This window comes from Stegastes partitus, unplaced genomic scaffold (genome assembly GCF_000690725.1).
Source record: "Stegastes partitus isolate 25-593 unplaced genomic scaffold, Stegastes_partitus-1.0.2 Scaffold1000, whole genome shotgun sequence".
Classification (NCBI taxonomy): Eukaryota; Metazoa; Chordata; class Actinopteri; family Pomacentridae; genus Stegastes; species Stegastes partitus.
The window spans coordinates 21,393-44,163 of NW_007578731.1; the positions used below are offsets into that span (position 1 = coordinate 21,393).

Consider the following 22,771-nt stretch of genomic DNA (forward strand, 5'->3'; position numbering starts at 1 on the left):
AGACAATAAACTGTCAGAAAGAGACTAAAAATAACTACAAATGACCACAAATGGACCAGAAATGACCACAAGAGAGATTAAAAATGACGACGAGTACGTTAAAAACGACTCGATAGACTAGAAACAGCTGCCGTGTCCTGAGAGCGCTTGAATCTCGCCGTGTTTCCTCCGACCTCTCGGCCTGGCGGACGGGGATCCGGCCGGAGCTCCACTCGTGGGCCTCTGGCGGCTTGTTTGCTCCTCAGGCTGAAACAAAAGGTTTTATTGTGGAGGCAGCTGAGCTCAAGCCAACGAGCGCAGATAATGACTCGTAAATTAGAGTGAGAGGAGTCCCCCTCTGTCCCCGAGTCCTCGAGTCCCCGGTTCAACCAGAAAGCCGGGACTCCGGGACTCATGTGGATTTCTTTAGCCCAGTTAACCTGCTTCATCTAACAGGCCTCACAGCAAAGTGGAAAGCTGATGTTCTGGTAAGTTTTTATCCAGAAAAACACGTAAATCTGCTGCTTTTCTCTGTTTTATGTCATTGCTCACCAAGTATCTGTAGATTTAGACAGTTTTACTTTAGAAACAAACTTTTTTTTCACCTGTTTTCTGACATTTTATGCACCAACAATTAGTCAGTAAATAATTATATTCAGTTAAGAAAATGAGTCAAACAACAACAAATAAGTCAGCAAACAGCAGCAGTTTAATTTGATTCTAGTGGTCAAAGCTGCAAAAAGCTCCAAACTTTCTAATTCATGTAAAATAGTAAATAGACTCAAAATGACCAGAATAAGATTGAAAATAACAATAAATGCTCAAAAAAAATGGCCACAAAGAAATGAAGAAATGATCACAAAGACATGAACATCGACAGGAAATAGATTATAAATGACCACAAAGGCACTAGAACCAACAAAAAACTAAAGAATTACCGTAGACAGAGGAGGAATTACTACAAATAGGAAAAAAACAGACTGAGAATAACTGCAAACTGACAGAAAACAGTCAGAAAGAGACCAAAAATGACTAGCAAATAGCAAATAGACTCGAAATAACCCGAATGAGATTGAAAATGACGAAAAATAGACTAAAAAAGGACAGAAAATGACTAGAAATGTTAATGAAGAGACTGAAATAACAACAGTTAACGAGAAATGACTATAAATATACTAGAAACTACAACAAATTGACCAAAAATGACCGAAAAAAGACTAAAAACGTACATAAAGAGACTAGAACTGACCAAAGAAACTGAAAGTTACCATAAACAGACAAGAAATGACCACAAATAGACCAAAAATAACCACAAAGAGACTGAGAATCAACAGGAAACAGCTACAGAGAGACCAAAAATGTCCAGCAAATAGTAAATAGACTTGAAATGACCTGATTGAGTTAAAAAAATAAGACAAAGATGGTCACAGAGTGACTAGAAATGATCATGAAGAGACTGAAACAACAACAATTCATGAGAAACGACAACAAATATTCTAGAAACGACCACAAATTGACCAAAAATGTCCATAAAGAGAGCGGACATGACGACAGATGCACCAGAAACGACCACAAAAACATCTATATACTGATGAAAAACAGCCACAAAGAGACTTTTATTCATTATTGTTTTGCTTCATGTGCGTTCGGTGCCTTCAGACATAAATCAGTGCAGCTCCAACTTGTTTCTGAGGTTTTCTGGAGGACTTCCTGTCAGAATTCACTACGTGTGTCCCGTCAGAATTATAACTCGTCTCCTAACCGAGTCTTAAAGCTCGAATCCAATTACTAGTTGCAAAGCCACAGGCGTGGGCTCAGAGCTTTGCCGAGCGGGTCGAGTCAACGACGGGGAAAGGCGGGCCGGCGGCGGCGTCCAACGACCCGCTTCTGCCGAGACAACTCTCGGTCCGACGGGGTTTGGGCAGCGAACTCCGGCCCAGATGTAAGACGAGGGATTTAAAAAACGAGAGGTCGTTGAGTCGCCCCGAGAGCCGCCGCAGCCCGGCCGTCCTCCCCCGTTAGCGGGAGGAGTGGTACGGTCCGGGTTGCCTAGGTGAGTCGACTCTGCTTAGTGGGATAGGCCATATCAGCAGAGCTCATTGTTTTCAGGGGCTTTGGCCAACGAGCCGCTATCTGTTTGTCTTTCCTCTCGCTGGACATGTTTGGCTTTTAGGAGATAAAGAGAAGATTTCCAGGTACTTCCTCTTTCCCTCTGTCTTGTGTCTTGTTCTTTTTTAATTTCATCTCCTCTGATTGAATCATTCGGTTCCCTGACAAGCGGGATTAGATCAGGAACAAGTTGAGATAAACGGTGTAAATGCTTTTCTGTCCTTTTCAAGTTAAACTCTGCGTATGTCTGTGAATTTAAAAGGCAAATTATATCTTTAAGCTGTGATTCATAAAAGGGCATTTAATGGAAGCTGTTCAGGGGAAATACTGACTTTTGTCACTTAAAACTGAAAAAATATGTTCGCACAGATCATTCACGAGGTTGATGAACCCTTTAGAACTCATAAATCTGCAGCACATTAACCTGCATTAGAGATCAGCTCATGTGGAGATTTAAAGGCTTATATTTATTATTTTTTACACTCCTTCAGTTTGTAAATTATCTTTCTTTATCTCATCCTTGGCCGACTGTTAAAGTTTTTCCAGGCCCAGAATAGACTCTTTTGGGAGGGTGTCTAAAGGAAATGACTCTGTGTTGCCTTATTTGACAGAAATCCATGTGTTTTCCTGTTAGTTCTGACACAAAAATGTGGCTTATGCTTGAGAAAAAAGCTGGATCCAAAAACAAATATATATTTTTTTTAAATTCTGACTTCTTGTTGTTTTGTTGCTGGTAGTTTTTCTTTAGAGCTGAAAAAGGGGAAAAACCAGCAGAGAAACCAGCTTGTTAGTTTCATAAAAAGGACTGAAAAACAGATTTCCTCTGTTAGTGTTTCTTTGCTGTATATAAATATAAATTTACAGTAATGACAGCAGGAACTCCTGTGTTGTGGCAGATTGTGTTGCTGTCAACTCTGTGTGTGATACGTCGATGCAAAGCCAGATGTTTCCAGATGTTGGTCATCTTCACGTTTGGCCTGAGCCAAAGTTTGTACTTTCCTCTGCAGTGCGCTTCTCTTTTTTTTAGTTTTTTGTTGCCGGTGCAGGCGGTGACACACCGATAAGCCCAGCTGTGATGACGCTGGCACTTTCTATTGTGTGTTTAGAGCTCGGCGGGGCGAGTTCGGCCCCACGGGCTGCTGCCGCTGTTTGGGTTCCAGCAAGCTGGTGAATCAGCAACATGTGCCTGTCGGATAGCAGCTGCAGGTGAAAGGACAGAGGAAGTAGTCAGAGGAGGAAGGAGTGATGTGGAATCAAGCTTTAGCGCCATGTCTGAATATCCTGCTGTACATCACTTACAACAACAACCACCACACGTGTTTGCAAATATAGTAAATAAAGTGTTCAAGGGCCAAAAAGAGATAATCAGTTTCTGGCTGAAGTCTCTTATAGGTTCTCGTGTTGCTTTCATCAGGAGAACAGATCTTCATCTGCAGCCTTCCAGGGTGGATCTGTTACTGGAGGCAGCAGAGATCTGAACTACGAAGCGACAGTAGTGGGTTAGTGAGGAATGTAGAGCCTAAAGTAGGGGTTTGGCACTCGCTTATCCTGCTAGATCACCATGGTAGCTGATGCAGCACAGCCATATCACCATGGTAACGGATGCTGCACAGCCATATCACCATGGTAATGGATGCTGCACAGCTAGATCACCATGGTAACGGATGCTGCACAGCTAGATCACCATGGTAACTGATGCTGCACAGCTAGATCACCATGGCAACTGATGATGCACAGCCACATTACTATGGTAACTGATGCTGCAGAGCCATATCACCATGGTAACTGATGCTGCACAGCTAGATCACCATGGTAACTGATGCTGCACAGCCACATTACTATGGTAACTGATGCAGCAAGTTAACTTGATTCAGAACAGGTTCTGTTCAGAGTTTAGATTTAAATCGACTCTGAGAAGCGTCTCCTTTTTGCCGAATTGTTTCCTGACGATTCTCTATGAGTGATTCAGATTCTCATGTTTTGTTTGGAAACCTGTTGATCTGGACGTCACTGAAACCACCGAATAAAGCCGTGTAGAGTCAGCCTCACACACTGTGTGCATCGCGTTGCCGTGGAAACCTGGCATGTATTGAGTTGGTGATGTAGAAAACCTGCATTATGGGACAGTGTCAGACCTAAATGCACTAAAACACAACGTCATGTTTAAATATATGAAGTTTAACAGCTCTAACGTGCAGCTGTCAGTTAGAAAGGATCAGCTGCGCTTTTTAAAGTCATGAACTTTTACCTTCCTTGTTGTTTTAAAACAACCTGTTGACTGAAGGAGACGGGATACGATTGGTCCATCTTGTGCAGAAGAGGAATGCCTCCCCCTGGATTCTTGAGACTTAAAATAAATCCAGGCCATCATTCAAACAACCGAGTGGGTATTATGACCAGTCGCCTCCCTTTAAACACATGATTTGTATTTTAAAGTCTGGCCGAGCTTGCAGCTTCTCCTCCCCTGGATGCAGTGAAGGAGTCACTCAGCCTCCTCCTCAGTCTGACGTCGGCTGGTATCTGACAAAACAGAATTAATCCAAACATTCCTTTGTTGTCGTTGCACAGCGTTTGCGATGAATAGAACTGAGCTGCTGTTGATGCATCCACGACATCAGACTACATTTTTAAATGTGTGGTGGAAGATATAAAAAATCTAGTAGAAGTGTATCTACGAGCACAGTGGGACAGCTTGTTTTGGGTGTATTAAGAACTATAAAAACAGCAGTGTGGGATTGCACATTGCTTAAAAGTCGTACAAAAATTACAGAATAGGTGAAGGAGTTGTGTGTAAACGTGTGGGTTCGGTTGTACAGAAACGTGATGGAATGTGACACAATAACAACAACCTGAGTCAAAAACTGGTTGAAAATGACAAAAGTTCAACATAAGAACCACTTGTTGGTTAAAAAATGTTTAACTAGGATAAAATAAGCACTTATTAATCCCACAGTGGGGAAATATAGCAGCAAAGATAGTGCAAACATCTCAGGAATGTCCTGTAGAAATAAATGGACATAAATACAAGTATCATTGTTGAAGAACTTTCTGAGGGCACAAATTTAATGTAAACGCAATTAGAAACTATTTTAAATAACGAACATCCGTCTGTTTTGGCAGCCAAAAAGTTATTGTTGCGTTTTATGACCTGAATCTTTTAATCTCTCTCTCCCGTGACGGTGTTTACGTAGCGGCCTCGGCGGCTCTCTGCAGGGCCACTTACAGCCCAAACGCTAGATTACAGCAAGGACAGGACAATAACTCCTCCCCCTCGATTCAAATCCCCCTTTATAATCCCCGAGGAAATCTCCTGCGCAGCACAAGGTGGAGTGTGTTTGTTCCTACTGGCAGGAGGAGGAGGAGGAGGAGGAGGAATTACCAGATTCCTCAGAGTTTTCGCTGCTGTCAGGCTGATGGGAGTGCTGGTGTCAAAGTGCAGCCTTTTTTGTGTGTTTTTGAAGGAGGGTGCTGGTGAGAAGCAGCGCAAAGACAAACAAACAGGAAACTGTCTCAGATAGTTGGTGAGTTGACACATTTTGCCTCCTTTTCATTAAAACTTAGCGAAGCAAGTCACTGAGCAGCGCAAAGCATCCTCGTGTTATTATTTTATTCTTAAATGTGGTCCTTGTTTTCTTTAAAGAAGCCAGAAATCTGCCCGTGCAGTGCTAATAATCCAACCTGTTCTTTCTGGAACCAGAAGTAGATTTAAACATGTTGATCTGCAGTGAAAGAGGTTTTAGTTTTTGCTCCTGCTGCCTGCTTTTTCCTTTCTTTGTCAAGTAAGGGATGTTTGAGACACAGAAACCTCCAACGTTGGTGCGTTTCAATCAGAGTTTTTCTACTCCAGTGAAGTCGTGGAAGTTTCTTTATATCTGGTTCTTCATGGCTGCATAAGAAAAGTCTCAAATACATGAAGAGGCTGAGAAGGTCTTTTTTTTTTTGCATGAGAACAGATTCTTCTTGTATGCTAATTCTGCTAGAAGACATGACAACAAATAGACAATAAAGAGTTTGAGAACACCTTAAAACTGATGAATATCAGCAACAAAGAGACCAAAAATGAGTAACGAGTAGCAAAAAGACTCGAAATGACTTTACTGAGATTAAATGAGACTGAAAATGGCCACAAAGGGACTAGAAACAACCACAGATAGACTAAAAATTATCACAAAGAGACTGAAGTGACAACAAATTATGAGAAATGACAACAAATATACTGGAAAGTACCACGAAAAGATGGAAAATGACAACAAATATACTGGAAATGGCCCCAAACAGGCTGAAATTGATCACAAATAGACTCCAAAGAGACTGTAAATAAGTACACATGGACTAGAAGAATAATTTTAATTTATATTGCGTAATAATCGTTGTTTCTATTTATTTTCTCTTTTGTTTTCCTATTTTGCTTCTGTTCTGTTTACTTCATCGTGTGCACGGTCGCTTTTAATGCCTTCAAACACGAAATCAGTCCCAAATCAAGCGTCTGTTTCTTGTTTTACTGCAAACCCTCACCGTGACCGACGCCAACTGGGTCAGCTGTGTGTTGGGTTTCACGCGTAGTTGTCGTCGTCGTCGTGAATGAACGGAGTCCGGCTCGTATTTCCTGGGAGCGAACGGTGGCGTCTCCTCCCCTGTGGAATATCTGTGACAGACCAGCTGTATCCCCTGACAATAGACCCCTCAGCGCTTTAGAAAAAGAGACATTTGCATTTCCATTGTGCGGCAGCTTGTTTGGAGGCAACGCAACTCTCACTTTTTGTGTCACATTGAACAGAGGGGAGGGAAGGTTTTGGAGTTCGAGGTTGGGATAAACACCGATGACCGCTTTCTGCTGCTGTTGTCGTCTCACATGTTGAGCTTGTTTAGGATGCAGAAGCGCTGCCGGATGCTGTGCTTTGAAGGGATGAAGTGGAAAACTCTTTCAAAACGATGGATTTAAGCTTCAATGAATGAAAGAGATGAAAAGAAAAATGTGGACTGTTGTATTCTGCAGAAGTTACTGTCAAGAGGAAATTATGTTAATTTTATAAACATGCTGGAAACAAAGAGCAGAGCAAAGCAGAGACTGAAGCTTAAACTCTTCATTCTCTGTTCTGGAGTTACAATAGTTAAATCTACTCTTATTTTAATGCAAAAATGAGATGCTGACACAAAAAAACGTCTAAAATTCCTCGTGAAAGCATCCGGAGAGCTCAGAGTGGCGCAGAAACACAACAGCAGGACTTTGACTTCAGTAGAAAATTAAGTTTTTGTCCACCTGAACTTATTTTTGCCATCAAAATGCTGCAAGACATGACTTATTGTACAACAGCCACCTGAACCTTTGGACTTTGGCGTGTTTAGGTTTCTTTTGTGTGCAAAATACATTTAAAAATATATATATTTGGATTTAAATGTTTGATTAGAAAATCCTGGAATTAGTGGGAAAGTTTTATAATGAGCAAAAAAAAGTGTGGAGCTGTAAGGTCATAGAAAAAATCCTAGAAATTGACAATAACTTTAAGGTAAAATGAGGATTGCACTCAATTATAGTACAAATATATCCTCTGTCCACAGCAAGGCAGCTGCAAAATCTATAACTTTGTGTTCAAGCAAACACAAAATTCAACCAACCGGGGCACCGATTTCCAGCAGTTCATCTCCAAATCCTAAATTCTTATTTCAACTCTTTATAAACCCAGAAATTGTTCTTATTGACCCGGATAACATTAAAAGTTCTGTCACCGAACTACACAGCGAAAAGCAAACAAAGAATAAGTAAATAAAAAATAAGTCACATTTTAGCTCTTCACCTTTCTTTTTTCTCTTCGTTCTACAAATACAAAGCAAACGTTACAGCAACTATGCACTGGTTACGTTGGAATATCTTCCTTTCCTTTAATATTTCTTCGCTGTATGCCTTCCTCTATCCTTGCTGTAATTAAAGAAAACGAGATTAACACAGAAACAAGTCGGCCAAAGGGTAAAATCACCTTGACATTGTTGGCACCACATATTTCTGCTCTCCCCTGAGGGATTGTGTGCAACAAACCGACGACAATAAAGACACCAGATGATGGAAGGCGTCACACTTTCTTTATTCCATCTCAGAGACTCCCAGACTGCTGGGAGATGGCCAATAAAGATGTCCCAGTTGAAGTGAGGGTACGGCAGGGAGGGGAAATACCTCCCTGCATTCCTTTGTTGAAAGAATGTGGCGTCTCCATCGTGGCCCGGCAGGGTTAAAGTTTCAATTAGGGCAGGTGAACTCTCATCTGGTCGAGGCATTTCGCTTCTGTCTGACATCTGAACTTGGACAACTTCCCCGAAACCTTTCAAAAAGCCCCCCAAACGCACATTCATCCTTCTCGGTGTCGTTTGTCAAACATTAAGGCGTCTGTATGTTCATCGTACGTCTGTGAAGGGGAATTGATTCACTTAATCAGCTGGATGTCAAGCAGTGTGTGGAGGTTGGGGGTAAGATTTCGTTTCACTCTGGGTATCCAAAAGCTAAGCAGCTAAGCTCTGCCGAGGCCATATGGCGGTGACAGAGCTACCTCCTCTTGTTGTGAAAGCCCTTCACAATCAGAGGCATCGGATCCAACAGCCAGTCAAATGCGCTCTGTCGGCACTAAACACCTGCCTGATTGACATTTTCGACGTTTTGCAGGGAAATCTGCAGAATGTGGTGAATTGAATCTACATCTTGGTTGTAAAGTTAAAGTTCAAAGGTTATCTGGGAGTAAATTGATTGGTTTTATTGGAAATTAATAATTAAACTGTGTTTATTTGTTGCCCAACTTGCATTCAACTACTGCCCTTCACATCATCTGCTTTGTGCTTCTGACTCAAAAAGCTGAAAAACGTGATTTGTGTAATTCTTGTCACCCTTTGTTGTGATTTAACACCAACATGACCTCCTCCTCCTTCTCCCTTCTCTGCATTCCTCATTCGCTGCCCATCAGGGCTAAAATGGTTGACGTTGTATCGCCAAGCACAATGCCGTCAGAAACTGAGGTTCATGTGGCGAGGAGCTTTCTCACCAAGATTTTGCGAAGCTCCATGAGGTACCATCCCGTTAGCTCGCCTCGTCTAGTCGTCCTTACTGGTAGTTTATGGTGAACCCAAGTGATTTGTGGTCGGGTTTATACGCTGTGCTTTCTGTTGTCGTGTTTGCAGTGTGTGGTGTTAGTTGTCCAAAGTAAATAGTTGTACTTTGCACATTTGTGCTGCTATAATCAGTCCTGTCATGTTGTGTTTGTTTTCTTCATGTTAACATGTTGTGAAGTTGACCCAATATAATATTTCTCTCCCTGATGCTACTATGTTGTGCAAACCCAGTACAGTGTATATTCTGTTGAACATGTGTAATTCTTTTCCTTTTTAACATGCGCTCCAGGAAGAACCGCTTCAAAGGGTATGTGCAAGTTTGATGCAAACAAAATAACACAAACGCTATTAGTTGACCTTTGTGAGGTTCTTATCAAGGTGTGGATGGTGACTTATTGACCAGAAGAAGCCCATGTATAGGAAAAGGTCTCGATATGTACACTAATGCAACTGTGGTCCACAATGGAGCGGACTGGAGTTGTCAATGGAGTCTTCTTATTTATTGTCATCAAAATGCAAGAATATCAAAGTCTTAGTTGATGTGTTTAGTCAGGTTTTTTTTTAAATATGGATGTTCATATGCAAATGTTTCTTTGGTTGTTTGGTGCCAAAACCTCCAGGACAAACCCAGTCAACTAACTGTGTGTCTGACTGAAAGAAAGAAAAAGGAAGGAAGGTTGTTTTTGTTTTTTTATTGAAAAAGTCTCTGTGGACTTAGTAGTGGGACTTCCTACAGTATTTGAAGTAACATCCTTTGGTGATAGAGTGGGCCCATGGAGGAGAAGGATATTCGTGCTTGGTACATGTTAAACTATTGAACTCTGCAAAATCATGCCATCTGTCTTCTCCTGAAAGGGTTTGGAAAATGCCAAAGAAGCAGAGATGTCAAATACTCATTGTGTAAAGTGTTCTGTTGCCTCTCTGCCTTGCAGGAAGAATGATCCAGGCTCGCGGCCCCATTCCTGGCACTCCTCCAAGCTGACAGAAGAGGACTCCGAGCCGGCCGGGAGAGAGGCCAACCCAGCACCAGTCTGGCAGCCAAAACATGAAGCAAGGTGAGCTTTTTACCCGGCAATAAACAGAGCAGAAAATACAGTCATCAAACTAAAGCAGTTGTTTTGTTCCTCTGATGATTCACTCCAGGCCCAAAGAGTCAACCACTCAAGGGGACCAGAACAACCAGCATCAGCTAACCAGTCAGTTCAGCTCAGTGAACAACATGGAGAGACTGGAGCGTCCCTCCCATCCCTACCCACCAGGTTGTCTTTCCCCAACTAAATACATCAGCAGTGCTGAGCCGCTCTCTGGACCAGGAGGCAAAAGAGACTCTGGGTTCAGCTGTTTCTCCAGCGGCTCCAGTCCTCCTGTTCTTGACCCCAGCACATCTGGTAGAAAGGGTACCAGCACTGAGAACATTTTCTTCAAGGGCCTTCAGAATGAAGGACCTCAGCAGACTGAGCGGCCCAGGTACCTGCAGCCAACACTGGGGAATGGAGGCTGGGAAGGCTCAAGGGCCGAGGAGCAACCTGCCTCACGGGTTTCCTTTGCAGGGAGGCCAAGCATTGGTCCAGTGTGGCAGGTACCAGAAAAGAAAAAGTCCCAGTCACCTCCTCCTCCCCCTCCTCCCCTGCGCAGTGACAGTTTTGCAGCCACAAAGGTGTTCCCTTACTCTGAAGGGCCTGGTGGTCCAGCAAAGAGCCATGGCAGATCCATTGAAAAACTGACCGAAAGCAACAACCAGAATGGCCTCAGATCTCACCAGGAAAAAACCTCAGAGGCCAGACGTAGCTTCAACCCTTTGCCCACCAAAGACTTGCTCCATCCCAACACGGCAGCTGATCACAACCACAACCAGCTGCATCCCAACAAACTCTTCTCTTTGTCCAGCAATGACGTCAGGCAGTCTCATTATACCCAAGTACCTGCCCACCAGAGGCAATACAGTGACGAAAGCCCCTTCTACTTGCAGACAAGAACAGCTCCTCCCACTAAGACTCAAAGCGTAGGAAGCTACTACCGCAGCCTCCAGGATCTGCCCACAAATGCTTTCAGTCGCAAACAGATACGAAACTCTACAGCGTCGATGACGAGTTTTGCCACAAACCCAAACCTGGAGAGTGGGAGGCACAACAGATACTGGCAAGGCCTAAATAAGCATTCGATCCAGACTGCTGAGCACAAGGCCTGGCAGGGCAAGTCAGAAGGTTGGAGGGGGGAAACAGAAACACCCCTTTGGGTAAACAGCAATGAAGCAGGCTTTCAAAGTTTCATGAAGACAAACGTTAAGGCAAAGTACTCTCTACCTCAGTCCCAGATGCCTTACTGTGAAAATAAGGAGCGCAATGGCCATTCCCATTTGGGGAATGGTCTACACTACGACTACCAGACTTCTGAACATTCTGTTCAAAGCCGAACCCCAGAAGACCCTGCAAAGAGAGGTGAAGGACACTCCAATGACGTGAAAAGACAATACGCAACACATCAAAGTAATGATCATAAGATTAGTATTTCAAGGCACCAAGACCCCTGGGTACCTCAAGAAGACAACAGAATATCCCCCCTGAAAACCCCACTTCTTCACTCCCTGGCCCAGGAGAGTAGGAGTCTTGCGGAGAGGCAATCAGTAGCCTCTACCACAAATGTGATGCCAACCCAGGACGCCAGTGACACCATGGCTACCGGCAGTGGAAAAGCAAATCGCCGCAGTGACCGCTACGCCACCACCCTCCGCAAGGAGATCCAGCAGAAGCGGGCCCAACTACAAAAGAGCCGCAGTGCTGCAACTCTGACTTGTGATGCAGAAGATGAGGAAACAGAGGAGTGGAGATCCATTGAGGCATCTACGTCTTCCAGTGTCTCCTTCTCAACTACCTACAAAGACCACTTAAAAGAGGCACAGGCCAGGGTCCTCCAGGCCACCTCCTTCCAGAGACGAGACTTAGAGCCTCTGGGACCAGAGGCGCCGGTACTTAGAACCTCCAATGGACGCATTAGAGGACGTAAACGGTTCCACCTGGCGAAGAGGACACACTCCTTTTCAGAGCCTGACAAGATAGACAAAGTGGGAGTGGAGGGAGAATCCCAAACAGGCTCATTTGGGGAACGAAGGAAGTTCTTTGAGGCCAAACCGGCCTTCTCCAGGCCTGTACTCAAGTCAGGTCAGAGTGCAAACTTGAGCACAGAACTCGATGAGACAGGCAAACCCAAAGAGAGATCTCCCTCTAGAGAGCTTGAGGAGGCTAACCCATCCACAGACCCCAACCACCTCAGTCCTGGACATAAGCAGGTGTTACTAGAGCAGCAGAGGCTCGGGACCTTTGCTGAGTACCAGGCCACATGGAACAAGCAGAAGAAGTCAACGGAAGCCAAGACGCAAGGGAGGTATCACTCAGCGGAGAACATCTTAGATGCAGGTGCCGAGGAGAAGGCCATCTGCGTCCATGAGAGATCCAGATCTTCCCCCTCTGCAGACTTCTACACACAAGTATGTGGGGTTTTATGTTTCAGAATGACTAAAAGAGTTGTAAGAGTTAGGACATATACCACTTATACTGCTGTTTTGTAATCTGCTGCCTTTAGTTAAGGTTTAGATCCAGGTCTTGAGCAACTTTAACCTACTGTTTATTATAATGGAAAATTTGGGATTCAAATAAATCAACAGTACGCCTCTGCTGTCTTTCCTTTAGATGACAACAAGATCATAGTTTAATACATTGTTTAAACAGGAACTAATACTGTTGTTTATTGTTGAGAAAACAAAGAAACAAAACCTTAAACTTTGCTTTTCTCTTGCAGAATATTCCTTCCTCATGGGGAGACCATCAAGCCCAGCAGAGCAGTTTAACCAGCAGGTAAAACTAAGATTTACCACTTAAAATTGCATTAAAACAAAGAAACTAAAAACTGCATTAAAAAACAAAACAAAATATAGAGTAGAGTAGAGTTAGTGAATAATTTTTCTTCCTTCTGTCATTTGAGTTTCCGTCTACTGAGTTTAATGCTCCAATAGAATTTTAGTGCAATAAAATACCCAAATGAACCAGGTCAAAGAAAAGTCAAGCAGGTGAACGCTGCACTTTCTGTGTGTGTTGTAAAGAAATACCAGACGCCTTCTGGATCACTCTGACTTGTCAGTTTCTCTGGAACATCTCACAAAAAGAAGAGTTTCATGTAAATGTGGAATGTAGTTGGTCTGTGAGATCTTCGTGCAGAAAGAAAACAGGTCTCAGTTTCTCCTTTCAGGTTTCCTAAGCTGAAGGGAAGTGATCGTTTTCCGACACACTAGATCCTTTTTACAACTTTATCTTCTGCTGTTGGAGCTCATGTTGAGGTGAACAGTATCTCCTGGAATCCAGTCATAAACAACACCCAGATTTACAAAAGTGTCCGTCCAGTTTCAGGAGATTTACGGCGGGCGGGGAGTGTATCAGTTTGTCCTTAAGCCGCTGCTGACAAAGAACAACTTATCTGCTGCATACGTGATCAGTGTCTGGGTAAACGTTGAAATTAATCCACAGCAGTGGCTCCTTTGTTGGTGCGACATAAACACCTTTCAGTAAAAACGAAATTCAGCCTCATCTGTCAGCATACCTTTCACTAAGAGGCGTCAGCTAAAGTGCTTCTCAAATTCTTTCTTTCTAGTGTTACACTATGCACCTTTTTAATGGGGAGTCGTATCCAGAATATCATTTCAAAAACTGAATTCAGTTTTCCTCCTCATACCACAGTCCAGACCAAGCAGCCCGGTGAAGAGGTGTTCTCTATCCAGATCAAACTGTAACAACAAAACAAGTTTTGAACTGAGTAATAATACAAAAGTGAATTGTCTTGGCAGAGAATTCAGCACTTTTATGCAAAATGAAAAGTCATGTTTGCAACGGTGATGTTTACAAAAAGGCTCATTGCTGACAATATCAACTGTTATCAAATCATCTTTTACATAACAAGTGTCTGCTGCTGTCTGTGTCTGAGCTCACATGTAATCCAACCTCAGTGTTTGGTTTTCAAACTCGTGGCTCAGGTTTCCTGAACTGTGTCGCCCTCGCTCTGACCAGGCATCACTAAATTCTCCCAAACCTACAAGTCAACAGGCGGAGTGTCCAGTCATGTCACTCCGATAAACCCATGAGTCAACATGAACATCCTCTTGTTCTCTTTGTACATCAGTGTTTATCTTGAGCCTTAGTTTGCAAAATAAGCTGAGGAGCGATAATTTTATCTACTCTGTATGTACTGGATGTACTAAAATCCTCAGAGTTACAGACTTGTTTTTGTCCTCAGAGATGTGGTTTGACTCTGGGGAAAAAAAAAATCCCCTCTGACTCATGTCATGTTGATGTCCAATGTCTTGCCTGTATCAACACAAAACAACAAAAGTTTCCATCCACTTGTAAAGACCATGTATGTCATGTCAGTCTGAGTTTCCACTGACTCTTGTAACTCTGAATTTTCTATGATGGAGTCCATGAAACACATTCTGGAGGGAAGTTCTGTGGACAGATGAAACAAAAATTAAGCTATCTTCCCACATTGAAAAGAAATAAGTTTGGAGGAGAGAAGTTGAGGCCTTTAAGCCCAAGAACACCAAACCTGTAGTCAAGCATGGAGGTGGCAGCATCATGCTCTGGTTCTGTTCTGCTGCCAGTGGACCTGGAGCTTCACACAAAGTAAATGGAACAATGAAGAAGGAGGATCCTTCTTTAGGAAAACCTAAAACCATCAGCAGAAGGTTGATCTTGGACACAGTTGGATGTTTGGACAAGACAATGAGCTCAAACACACATCAAAGTTGTAAACAAATGGTTCCATCAGGCTGGAATTAAGATTTTAAACTGGTCTCCCTAAAGCCCTGACTAAACCCCATCGAGACCCTGTGGACTGTGACAAAGACACCAGTCTGAGTCGAAAGCCAACAAATGAAGCGTCCCGAGATACCACCAGAGGTTTGTGGACAGCTACCAAAAGAGCCTCGATAAGGTGAAAAGGACATTTAACCATATGTTAGCATTGCTGTATTAGATTTTGTTGGCACGGCTGATTTTGTCATATTTCCAAAAGAACTATGAAAGAACCAAAATGCACGACGCATGTGTTTCAGTGATTCCATCACAGAAATCCAACTTTGAAATTGGAGTCACTGGAAACTCACGATTTCAGTGGTGTGCTTGGTCTTTATAGGTGAATGGAAACGTTTGCTCACGGCTGTATGTACCATTCCTTAACACCTTTATGAAAGACAGATTAAATGAGTCTATTGCTTGACCTTATTCTTTATAAACACCTAAAAACTTGACTTTCCACCTGTCATTTTTTACTTGAGCTAACTGCTACAATATGAAGAATAATTTTGTACAATGGAGAATTATTTAACATGTGGGAGACAAAATAATGTCCAAAATGAAATAAGTTGTTCCAGAATCAGTGAATAACGGGGAATTAAGTTCTGTTAATCTCAGATTTAAAAGTTCCTTGTGCTTTGATTCTCTATATTTTTGCAGGTGTGTATTTACTGTCTTGATGCCTCTTTGACGTCTAATATTGACGAGGTTTGTCTTTACTTTGACCTCCAGAGGGAAGGCGGAGAGCCGGCTGCGCTACGAGCCTGACCACAGCCCACAGTCGGTCTCATCGGCCCCCAGAAACGATGGCCTCGTCCCAGGCCTCTCCGACCACAGGACCAAACCAGACTCTGCCAATCCCTCCCACACCGCGCTCTCCGCTGGGCCTCGTAGCCCCAACCCTGGCTCCGAGCTCCCGGCCCAGCCTCCGCAAACCAAGAGCCTCCTGCCGCCACCCAGGCCCCATTTAGGCCCAGAAACCACATCCTTCTCCCAGGAATTCCTCGCTGGCGCCCAGGCAGACCCGGCAGCTCTCCAGCCTGTGTCCGGCGCTGCTGCTGACACCCAGCCCCGTGGCGCTGCCCCGGCCTCCTCCTCCGGCCCCACCCCGGCCGGCTCCCCTCGCCTCAGCAGGACGCCTGGACCAGACGCGAGTAAAGGAGGCGAAGAAAACGAGGGGGAGAGGGAGCCGCCGCCTTCCCGTTCTTCATCCCCGTTTCCCACCTCCACGGCCGCTCTGCCGCTTCCTTCCGCAGATCGGGTTCGGTCGCCTTCGCCACAGTTTGCGCCGCTGAGGCTGACCGACAAACCGCCCGCTGTGTCCGTGCAGGACGACTCACCGCTCAGGTAAGCAGCTTAGCCGCAGAGCTCCAAGTCTCCTCGCTGCCCCTTGTTATGTAAAGCTGCTCCCTTGTGCTGCAGCAGAGGAAGCTTGGAGTCGTAGCTGGAGGTAAACAAGTGCAAGAGAGAAAAGTGACGGTGCAGAAAGACAGACTCGAACGGAACAGTTTGATCTGAATTAACACAAATTTGTAAGTTGCACGAATGAGCCAGAAGCTGCACGTTCCTGAAATGTAAAATGCTGGAGAAAAAAAAAAACGAAAAAAGATCAGAGTTTGATTGTGTTCAAAGTGGAGGCTGTAATTTTGTTAAAGCCACATGACTTCCTCTGCAGTTCAGATCCGTCCTTTCATTACAGTCTTGACTGCTGTATGCGGCTCTGATGTGTATTAAAAGGTACATTTTTTAACCGACTGTATCCCCACATTATGAAAGTGTGACTTATTTAGAGTAATGCATGTTTATTTATTGGTGCAGCTCATCTTAAAGTGGATTCCTCCCCCCAGCAGAATACCTGTGAGCAAGGCATGCAGTTGCAATATGCTGAGAGGCTAAAAAGAATAAATAAGATTTTTGCTTTCATTTTGCACTTAACATTTCACAGGTGGCTGATTTTGAAAATAAGTAAAATTATGAGGATCCAGGTGCTATTCCGTTTATAGTTTCAGTGATTTGATGTGAACATTTGAAAATATATTTGCTTAAAAGAGCATTATGGTGTCATTTAATTAGGATAAAGTGAAACAAATTGTGTGGCGAGTTTTCCACATTAGTCAAGATAAGAGAAGAAATGGACACATGATGAATCATAACCAGAAATTTAGAATAATTTAGTGCAAGTGAAGAAGATCAGATTAGAAAACCGATGCATACGCTGCACAAATACGCTCCAAGAACTAAAAACAAGCAGGAAATATATTAGATCAGATCTGTGGCAGGACACAGTCAGAGTTTCGACTGAGCTGTTTGGCTGTTGAGCAGTGATGTAGAAATGGGAATAAAGGTTTTCTTGTGTTGTTCGGCTCCTGAAGGTGACCGTCCCTCTCCTGTTTTTTCCATAGACGCTCACCTTGATTGTTGCTGACTAACCAAGCTGTTTATTTTAGATTGGAACCGAACCGTTGAGGGAACTTCACTCAGCTGCGACGCCATGTCTGATGAGACTTTTCCATTTGTGCCGACACCTGATTTTCTAAGTTTGATCCTGAGACTTGCTTCTTCCAGGTCAGAGGATGAACCGGTGATGGACGTGAGCAGCCCGGTGAGGAAAGTCCCGGTGAGGATCGTCCACGCCGAGAGCAGCTCGGAGCGGGAAGGTCGGGCCTACCTGCCTCAGAGCGGCGACGCCTGCAGCGTCTTCGAGCCTCCGCCGCGATTCCCCTCCCTGAGCGCCGCCGAGCGCCCGGCCTCCTCCCTGTTCAGCGCCTACACCCGCCAGCAGCCGGACCAGGAGCCGGCTGATGCAGAACGCTGGAAAGAGGACGCCAAGAGGGAGGAGCTGGCCAGGGACATTATGGGTAAAGACAAGTCCCTGGTGGACATCCTGGACCAGAGTGGCAGGAAGACCACCATGGACCTGATGGAGGGACTGTTCCCCCCAGAGGAGCAGATCCTGGAGGGGGCCCAGCAGCGCAGGAGGGCCTCCGCCGGCTCCAGGCTGCCCACCTCGTCCCCCAGGTGGGAAACCACAGCAACAATATTAAGTTCACACTTCCAATGCTAAAGCTGTTTTTGGGGCTGACTGACCTCTGACCTCCATCGTGCACTTCTTTATCTGAATGCTGGAATTCATCGTCTGATTTCACAATTTTAACAGCCGGTTAGATTTCTGGAACCAAATAGGAAGCTTTTCTGTTGTTTTAATCAAACCAGGCCGAGGCTGGGTTCATGTTCAGCCCACGCTGCCCTCTGCTGGACAAATGTTGGAGTTGCTTCTCAAGAAAGTTTCATTTGGTGGAACAGATTTTAAAATACTCTGCAAAATAGTCTCATTTTTAAACCAGAAAATTTGTTGTAAGTCTTTATTTTACTGTTTCGTCTTATATATGTGGGGAAATAAATCATCCGACTGTTTGTCTTGGAGTCAGAAGTTCTTGTTTTTAAGAGAAGGACCTTCAGACATCAGCCGTCTTTTAGTGAGTCTCTGAGAGAAACACATTTAGAGTCAGGACTTTTCTTCTGTTTTTCTCCAGACAGGTGAGATGCCTCCGAGCCTTTGACCTTGTGTTTACCTGTTTGTTTGTGTGTCAGGAGGGAGGAGGACGAGGTGTCAGTGTCAGCGGCTGCCTCCCTGGTTCCCAGCTCCTCCTACTACAACACATCGGCTCCCAAAGCCGAGCTCCTCATCAAGATGAAGGACATGCAGGAGCAGCTGGAGGAGCAGGACTCTGAGGATGAGCTGGATGTGGACCTGGCCAGTAAAAAGGTGAAACTCGTGAATTAACTTGCATGTGCAGAGCTCAGCCTGTCAGTCTCAGAGGAAGGAGAAAAGAAAGCAGTCTGTAGAAAAGCATTTTTAAATTTCTTTTTTAATGTCTTCTGCTTCCCTCTGCAGCAAGAGCTGATCTCCAGCCTGGCGAGGAAGCTGGAGGTGCTGCGAGAGGCCCGTCAGAGCCTGCAGGAGGACGTGGAGGACAACGAGGCTCTGGGTCGCGAGGTGGAGGCCACCGTGCAGCGCCTCTGTCAGCCCAACCAGCTCGACAAGTTCCGGATGTTTGTGGGCGACCTGGACAAGGTGGTGAGCCTGCTGCTGTCGCTGTCGGGGCGGCTGGCCCGGGTGGAGAACGCCCTCAACAGCCTGGAGGACGAAGCCCCGCCGGAGGAGAAGGTAACCACACTGGTCGGGAGAAGGACAAAGCTTCATTAACTCACTGTTTAGCTATTTGTAGATTTACCCTTTAGGTTCACTGTCACTCTTCTCATATCATTTTTTAGCAGAAACGATCTTGGCGGATTTCTTTAGATTTTTGTGTTTGAGGTCGAAGCAACTCAAACGCTGTCGATGAGCCTATCAAAAGCTTCCAAAGCCATGACATCATCATCTGGGCTTTCCCAGGTAGTCTGAAGGATCTTAGTGGACGTAAACTTCTGACTTTGAAGAAAGTCATGAAAAATCCTCTCTCTCATTATTCTGGCGTTTATCAAATAGAGATAATGTTGGTGATCCTGACTGAGCTGAAACAGGAAACGTTTAGTCTGATTTCATGTCAAATAGTGAGAAAAAAATAAAGGTTTTATATCTTCTTATACAGTAAACTTCTGGTTTCAGCTAATAATAACTCACATACTTCCTCCATCAGCGAACCCTGACAGAGAAGCGGAAGCTGCTGATGCGGCAGCACGAAGACGCCAAGGAGCTGAAGGAGAACCTGGACCGCCGCGAGCGTCTGGTTTCGGGCATCATGGAGGCTCACCTGGACGCCGAGAGCCTCGACGACTACAGACACTTTGTCAAGATGAAGTCCGCCCTCATCATCGAGCAGCGCAAGCTGGAGGACAAGATCAAGCTGGGCGAGGAGCAGCTGAAGTGCCTGGTGGACAGTCTGCCGCTGGAGCAGCGGCCGCCGCTCTGACGGTGAAGTTCGGACGCCAGTAAGTCGGAGGAGAATCCCTTCACTTAAAGTTGTAGCATTTTTAATATGAATCTTCTTGTTAAATTGCGTCTGAGTTCATGGCTGATGCTGTTGTTCGTCACCAGTTAATGTTTCCCGTGTGGCTTTTCAACCAAATCAGAAGATGTAGAGAGAATTTTTAAAACACGACGGCGTCATTGAGGCTGATTTAAACATAATTAGACAAGAACACAGGTGTCGTGTTGTCATTCAGCTGATGTGATGATGGGTTCATCCAGACGGTGTTTTTGAGTTTATTGTTTTTTACAACTTTACAGAACTGAAAAAACCTTTTAGATCTGCAGGTGAAGCTCCAGAGTTCTCAGAAAGCTGAAAAGGAAAAAAAAAAAGTCTCAGAATTTGAGTTTCATCTTTAACTGCACAGAGTTGGACAAGCAGTGGGTTTTACTCTCAGACATTCGGCTGGAAGAACAACGTTTTGTGGACTCAAGAGACGAAGCAAATCGACGGTTTGATGCCGAGGCTTTGGTCGTTACTTGTTATTTATGTCGACGGTGTTTGATGACCTGGCCGCCCGCTGAACCCGGCTGGGCTCGTTATTAATCATCAACACGTGTGTTTTAAGTTTTAAATTAATATTTTCTAGTAATTTATTGTAGCCTTTTTTGAAGACTTATATGGAGAAAGAAGTAATTTAATTTCACCTCTTTGTTTTCTAATAAAAGCAAATAAAGACTCCAACACGGTATGAATCTGTTGTAGATGATGATGATGATCTTGTCAAACAAGACATGAAGTTCCTTCTTTTACTACGAACCATCGCTTCCCTTTGTGTAGTGTGTTATTCTGTCTCAGCACTTTTGCATTAAGATAAATGTGTACTTTTGGAGTGTAACTCTTACATTTTTTTGCTAGAATAAGAAGCAAATTTGACAATAACTGGACTTTATTCTCATGAAGACGATGCTCCAGCAGGTCACACGTCGTTGAACTTGTGAATCGATTCGCTGGATGATTCACTCGTGGCGCTTTTCAGCCGAAGCGCCGATCCGAAAACACTGAATAATGTACATTTTCTGCTCTCGGAGCGAACGACTGAGGCGCAGCTGGTGTTTGTGTGGAGGCTGACGGACAGGTTAGCACTTTACTCTGGTCTGGTCCTTTCAGGAGACTCTCTGCACACGTATTTATCTGAAGACTGTCGCCTCCCGCCGCCGAGCTCTCCGTGGACTGATGTGTACACTTCATGCATGCAGTGAGCTCTTTCACCAGCCTGAAGGCAATAAAAGGATGAAGCTGAGTTGTTGTTTTTTCTTTTTTTTTAGAACTAACACGGTCTTAAAAAGCTTTGAACTGAAAAAGAAAGAACTTAAAATGCTTTAACAAAGTCTTAATAAATCTGTTCTGCTGAACTGGCTCGTTGTGACGGCGGTTCGTCTGCAGGACGCTGTTTTTGTGCCGTTTAATTTTCTTCTGGTAAAAACTGTTGCAGGATGTTGTCAGTTTAGAACGTACGTGTCGAGATGTTAGCAAAAAAGAAAATCCCACAAATGAATCACTTTTAATCGGTTCTGTTACTTTGTGCTGCTGCTCATCTGGGTCCCGTCACAACAACCCACATTTAGTTGTGATAATTAAGTGTATCAGTGGAAATTGGAACGCATGAATTTCTACAAACTGCTGCCACGTGCAGCTGTACAAACATGACGCTAATTCAGACTTTATTTTCCCAGTTTAGGAATAAAAAAAGTGTTGAATTCCATCATGCATAGTATGAAAAAGATGTCAAATATCTTTCACCTGGTGAATGCTGCAGCAACTCGTATTTTAATACTTTAAATACATTTACATGAATAAATTACCTTTTTTATTTATTCCTGTAATTGTTATTCTACCCAGAAAAGGAAAAAAAAACACTTTAAATCCTGAAAAGCTTCAACTTGGATTAGCGAAACGTCAACTATGAACTGGAAATAAATAAATGAAAGAATAAAAGAATATTATCATTTGCTTTACACATCAGGGTTTGCAGATTTTTTTTAATCTAGCTCCATTTTGAAAGCACCTCTGGAAGATTTCTGCAGCTGTTTTCTATTAAATTCTTGTCTTCTGGTGCTTTGAACATCCTCCAGCGCTGATGTTTCCCAATTTATACGTCGATGAGAAGATTTCTTATTAAAAGGTGAGTTTGTGTCGTTAGTTTCCTTCCTGTATAAACGCCCGAGTGAGAAAAGTTTCCAGATGTTTGTGCTTTTCATTTAACCTTCGACGAGTCACATCATCTCAGTTAAACAGTAAATGTAGATAATCCTAAAGGAAAATGTCGAGATTAGTTAAAGACCCATCCATCTTTGCACGTCAGCTGAACAAAAACATCAATGCAGGAGGTAATGTTTTATTAAATTCTGCTCTTTTTTTCAAATATAGGGGAATAAGCGTCTGCTGTTCCAACACACGGCGCCTCAACAACCGCATGGACGTCATAAAAACCACCCGGTAAGCATTTTTATTGGGGATGAACAGTAAAGTTCTGCCTTATCTCAGACCAGAAAGCACATCGAGTCATTGATAAGTAACACATTTGCGACACCGAGAGTTAGTGGATGTCGAAGCTCCTTCTGAAGGACTCGGGGAAGTTGTTTTTGGGGAGGAGATGCCGAGTCGCGTTGATGAAAAATGGTGGAACGTCAAGTGTCCGGTTACAGCTGGAAACGACAGGTTTCGACACCTGACGAGAACGTGACTCGACTCGATGTTTGAGTCACGAGTTGCACTGACTTTAGTTTTTGTCGCACAGTTGACTTCAGGCCACGTTCACACGTAGCCGGGCATTTACAAAAA

At 44.0% G+C, this 22,771-nt stretch overlaps 1 protein-coding gene across 1 annotated transcript in view; it reads left to right on the top strand.

The window, feature by feature from the left end:
* The window catches only part of LOC103366974 (protein Shroom2-like), a 21,436-nt gene extending 1,506 nt beyond the window's left edge, over positions 1-19,930 (top strand). Inside the window, exons 2-11 of the mRNA XM_008294851.1 lie at positions 9,036-9,137; positions 9,470-9,487; positions 10,113-10,235; positions 10,324-12,664; positions 12,976-13,031; positions 15,750-16,364; positions 17,583-18,035; positions 18,609-18,783; positions 18,913-19,185; positions 19,658-19,930. Coding sequence (XP_008293073.1) covers positions 9,036-9,137; positions 9,470-9,487; positions 10,113-10,235; positions 10,324-12,664; positions 12,976-13,031; positions 15,750-16,364; positions 17,583-18,035; positions 18,609-18,783; positions 18,913-19,185; positions 19,658-19,930 — 4,429 coding nt within the window. The remainder of the gene's footprint in view (positions 1-9,035; positions 9,138-9,469; positions 9,488-10,112; positions 10,236-10,323; positions 12,665-12,975; positions 13,032-15,749; positions 16,365-17,582; positions 18,036-18,608; positions 18,784-18,912; positions 19,186-19,657) is intronic.
* Positions 19,931-22,771: the final 2,841 nt, after the last annotated feature.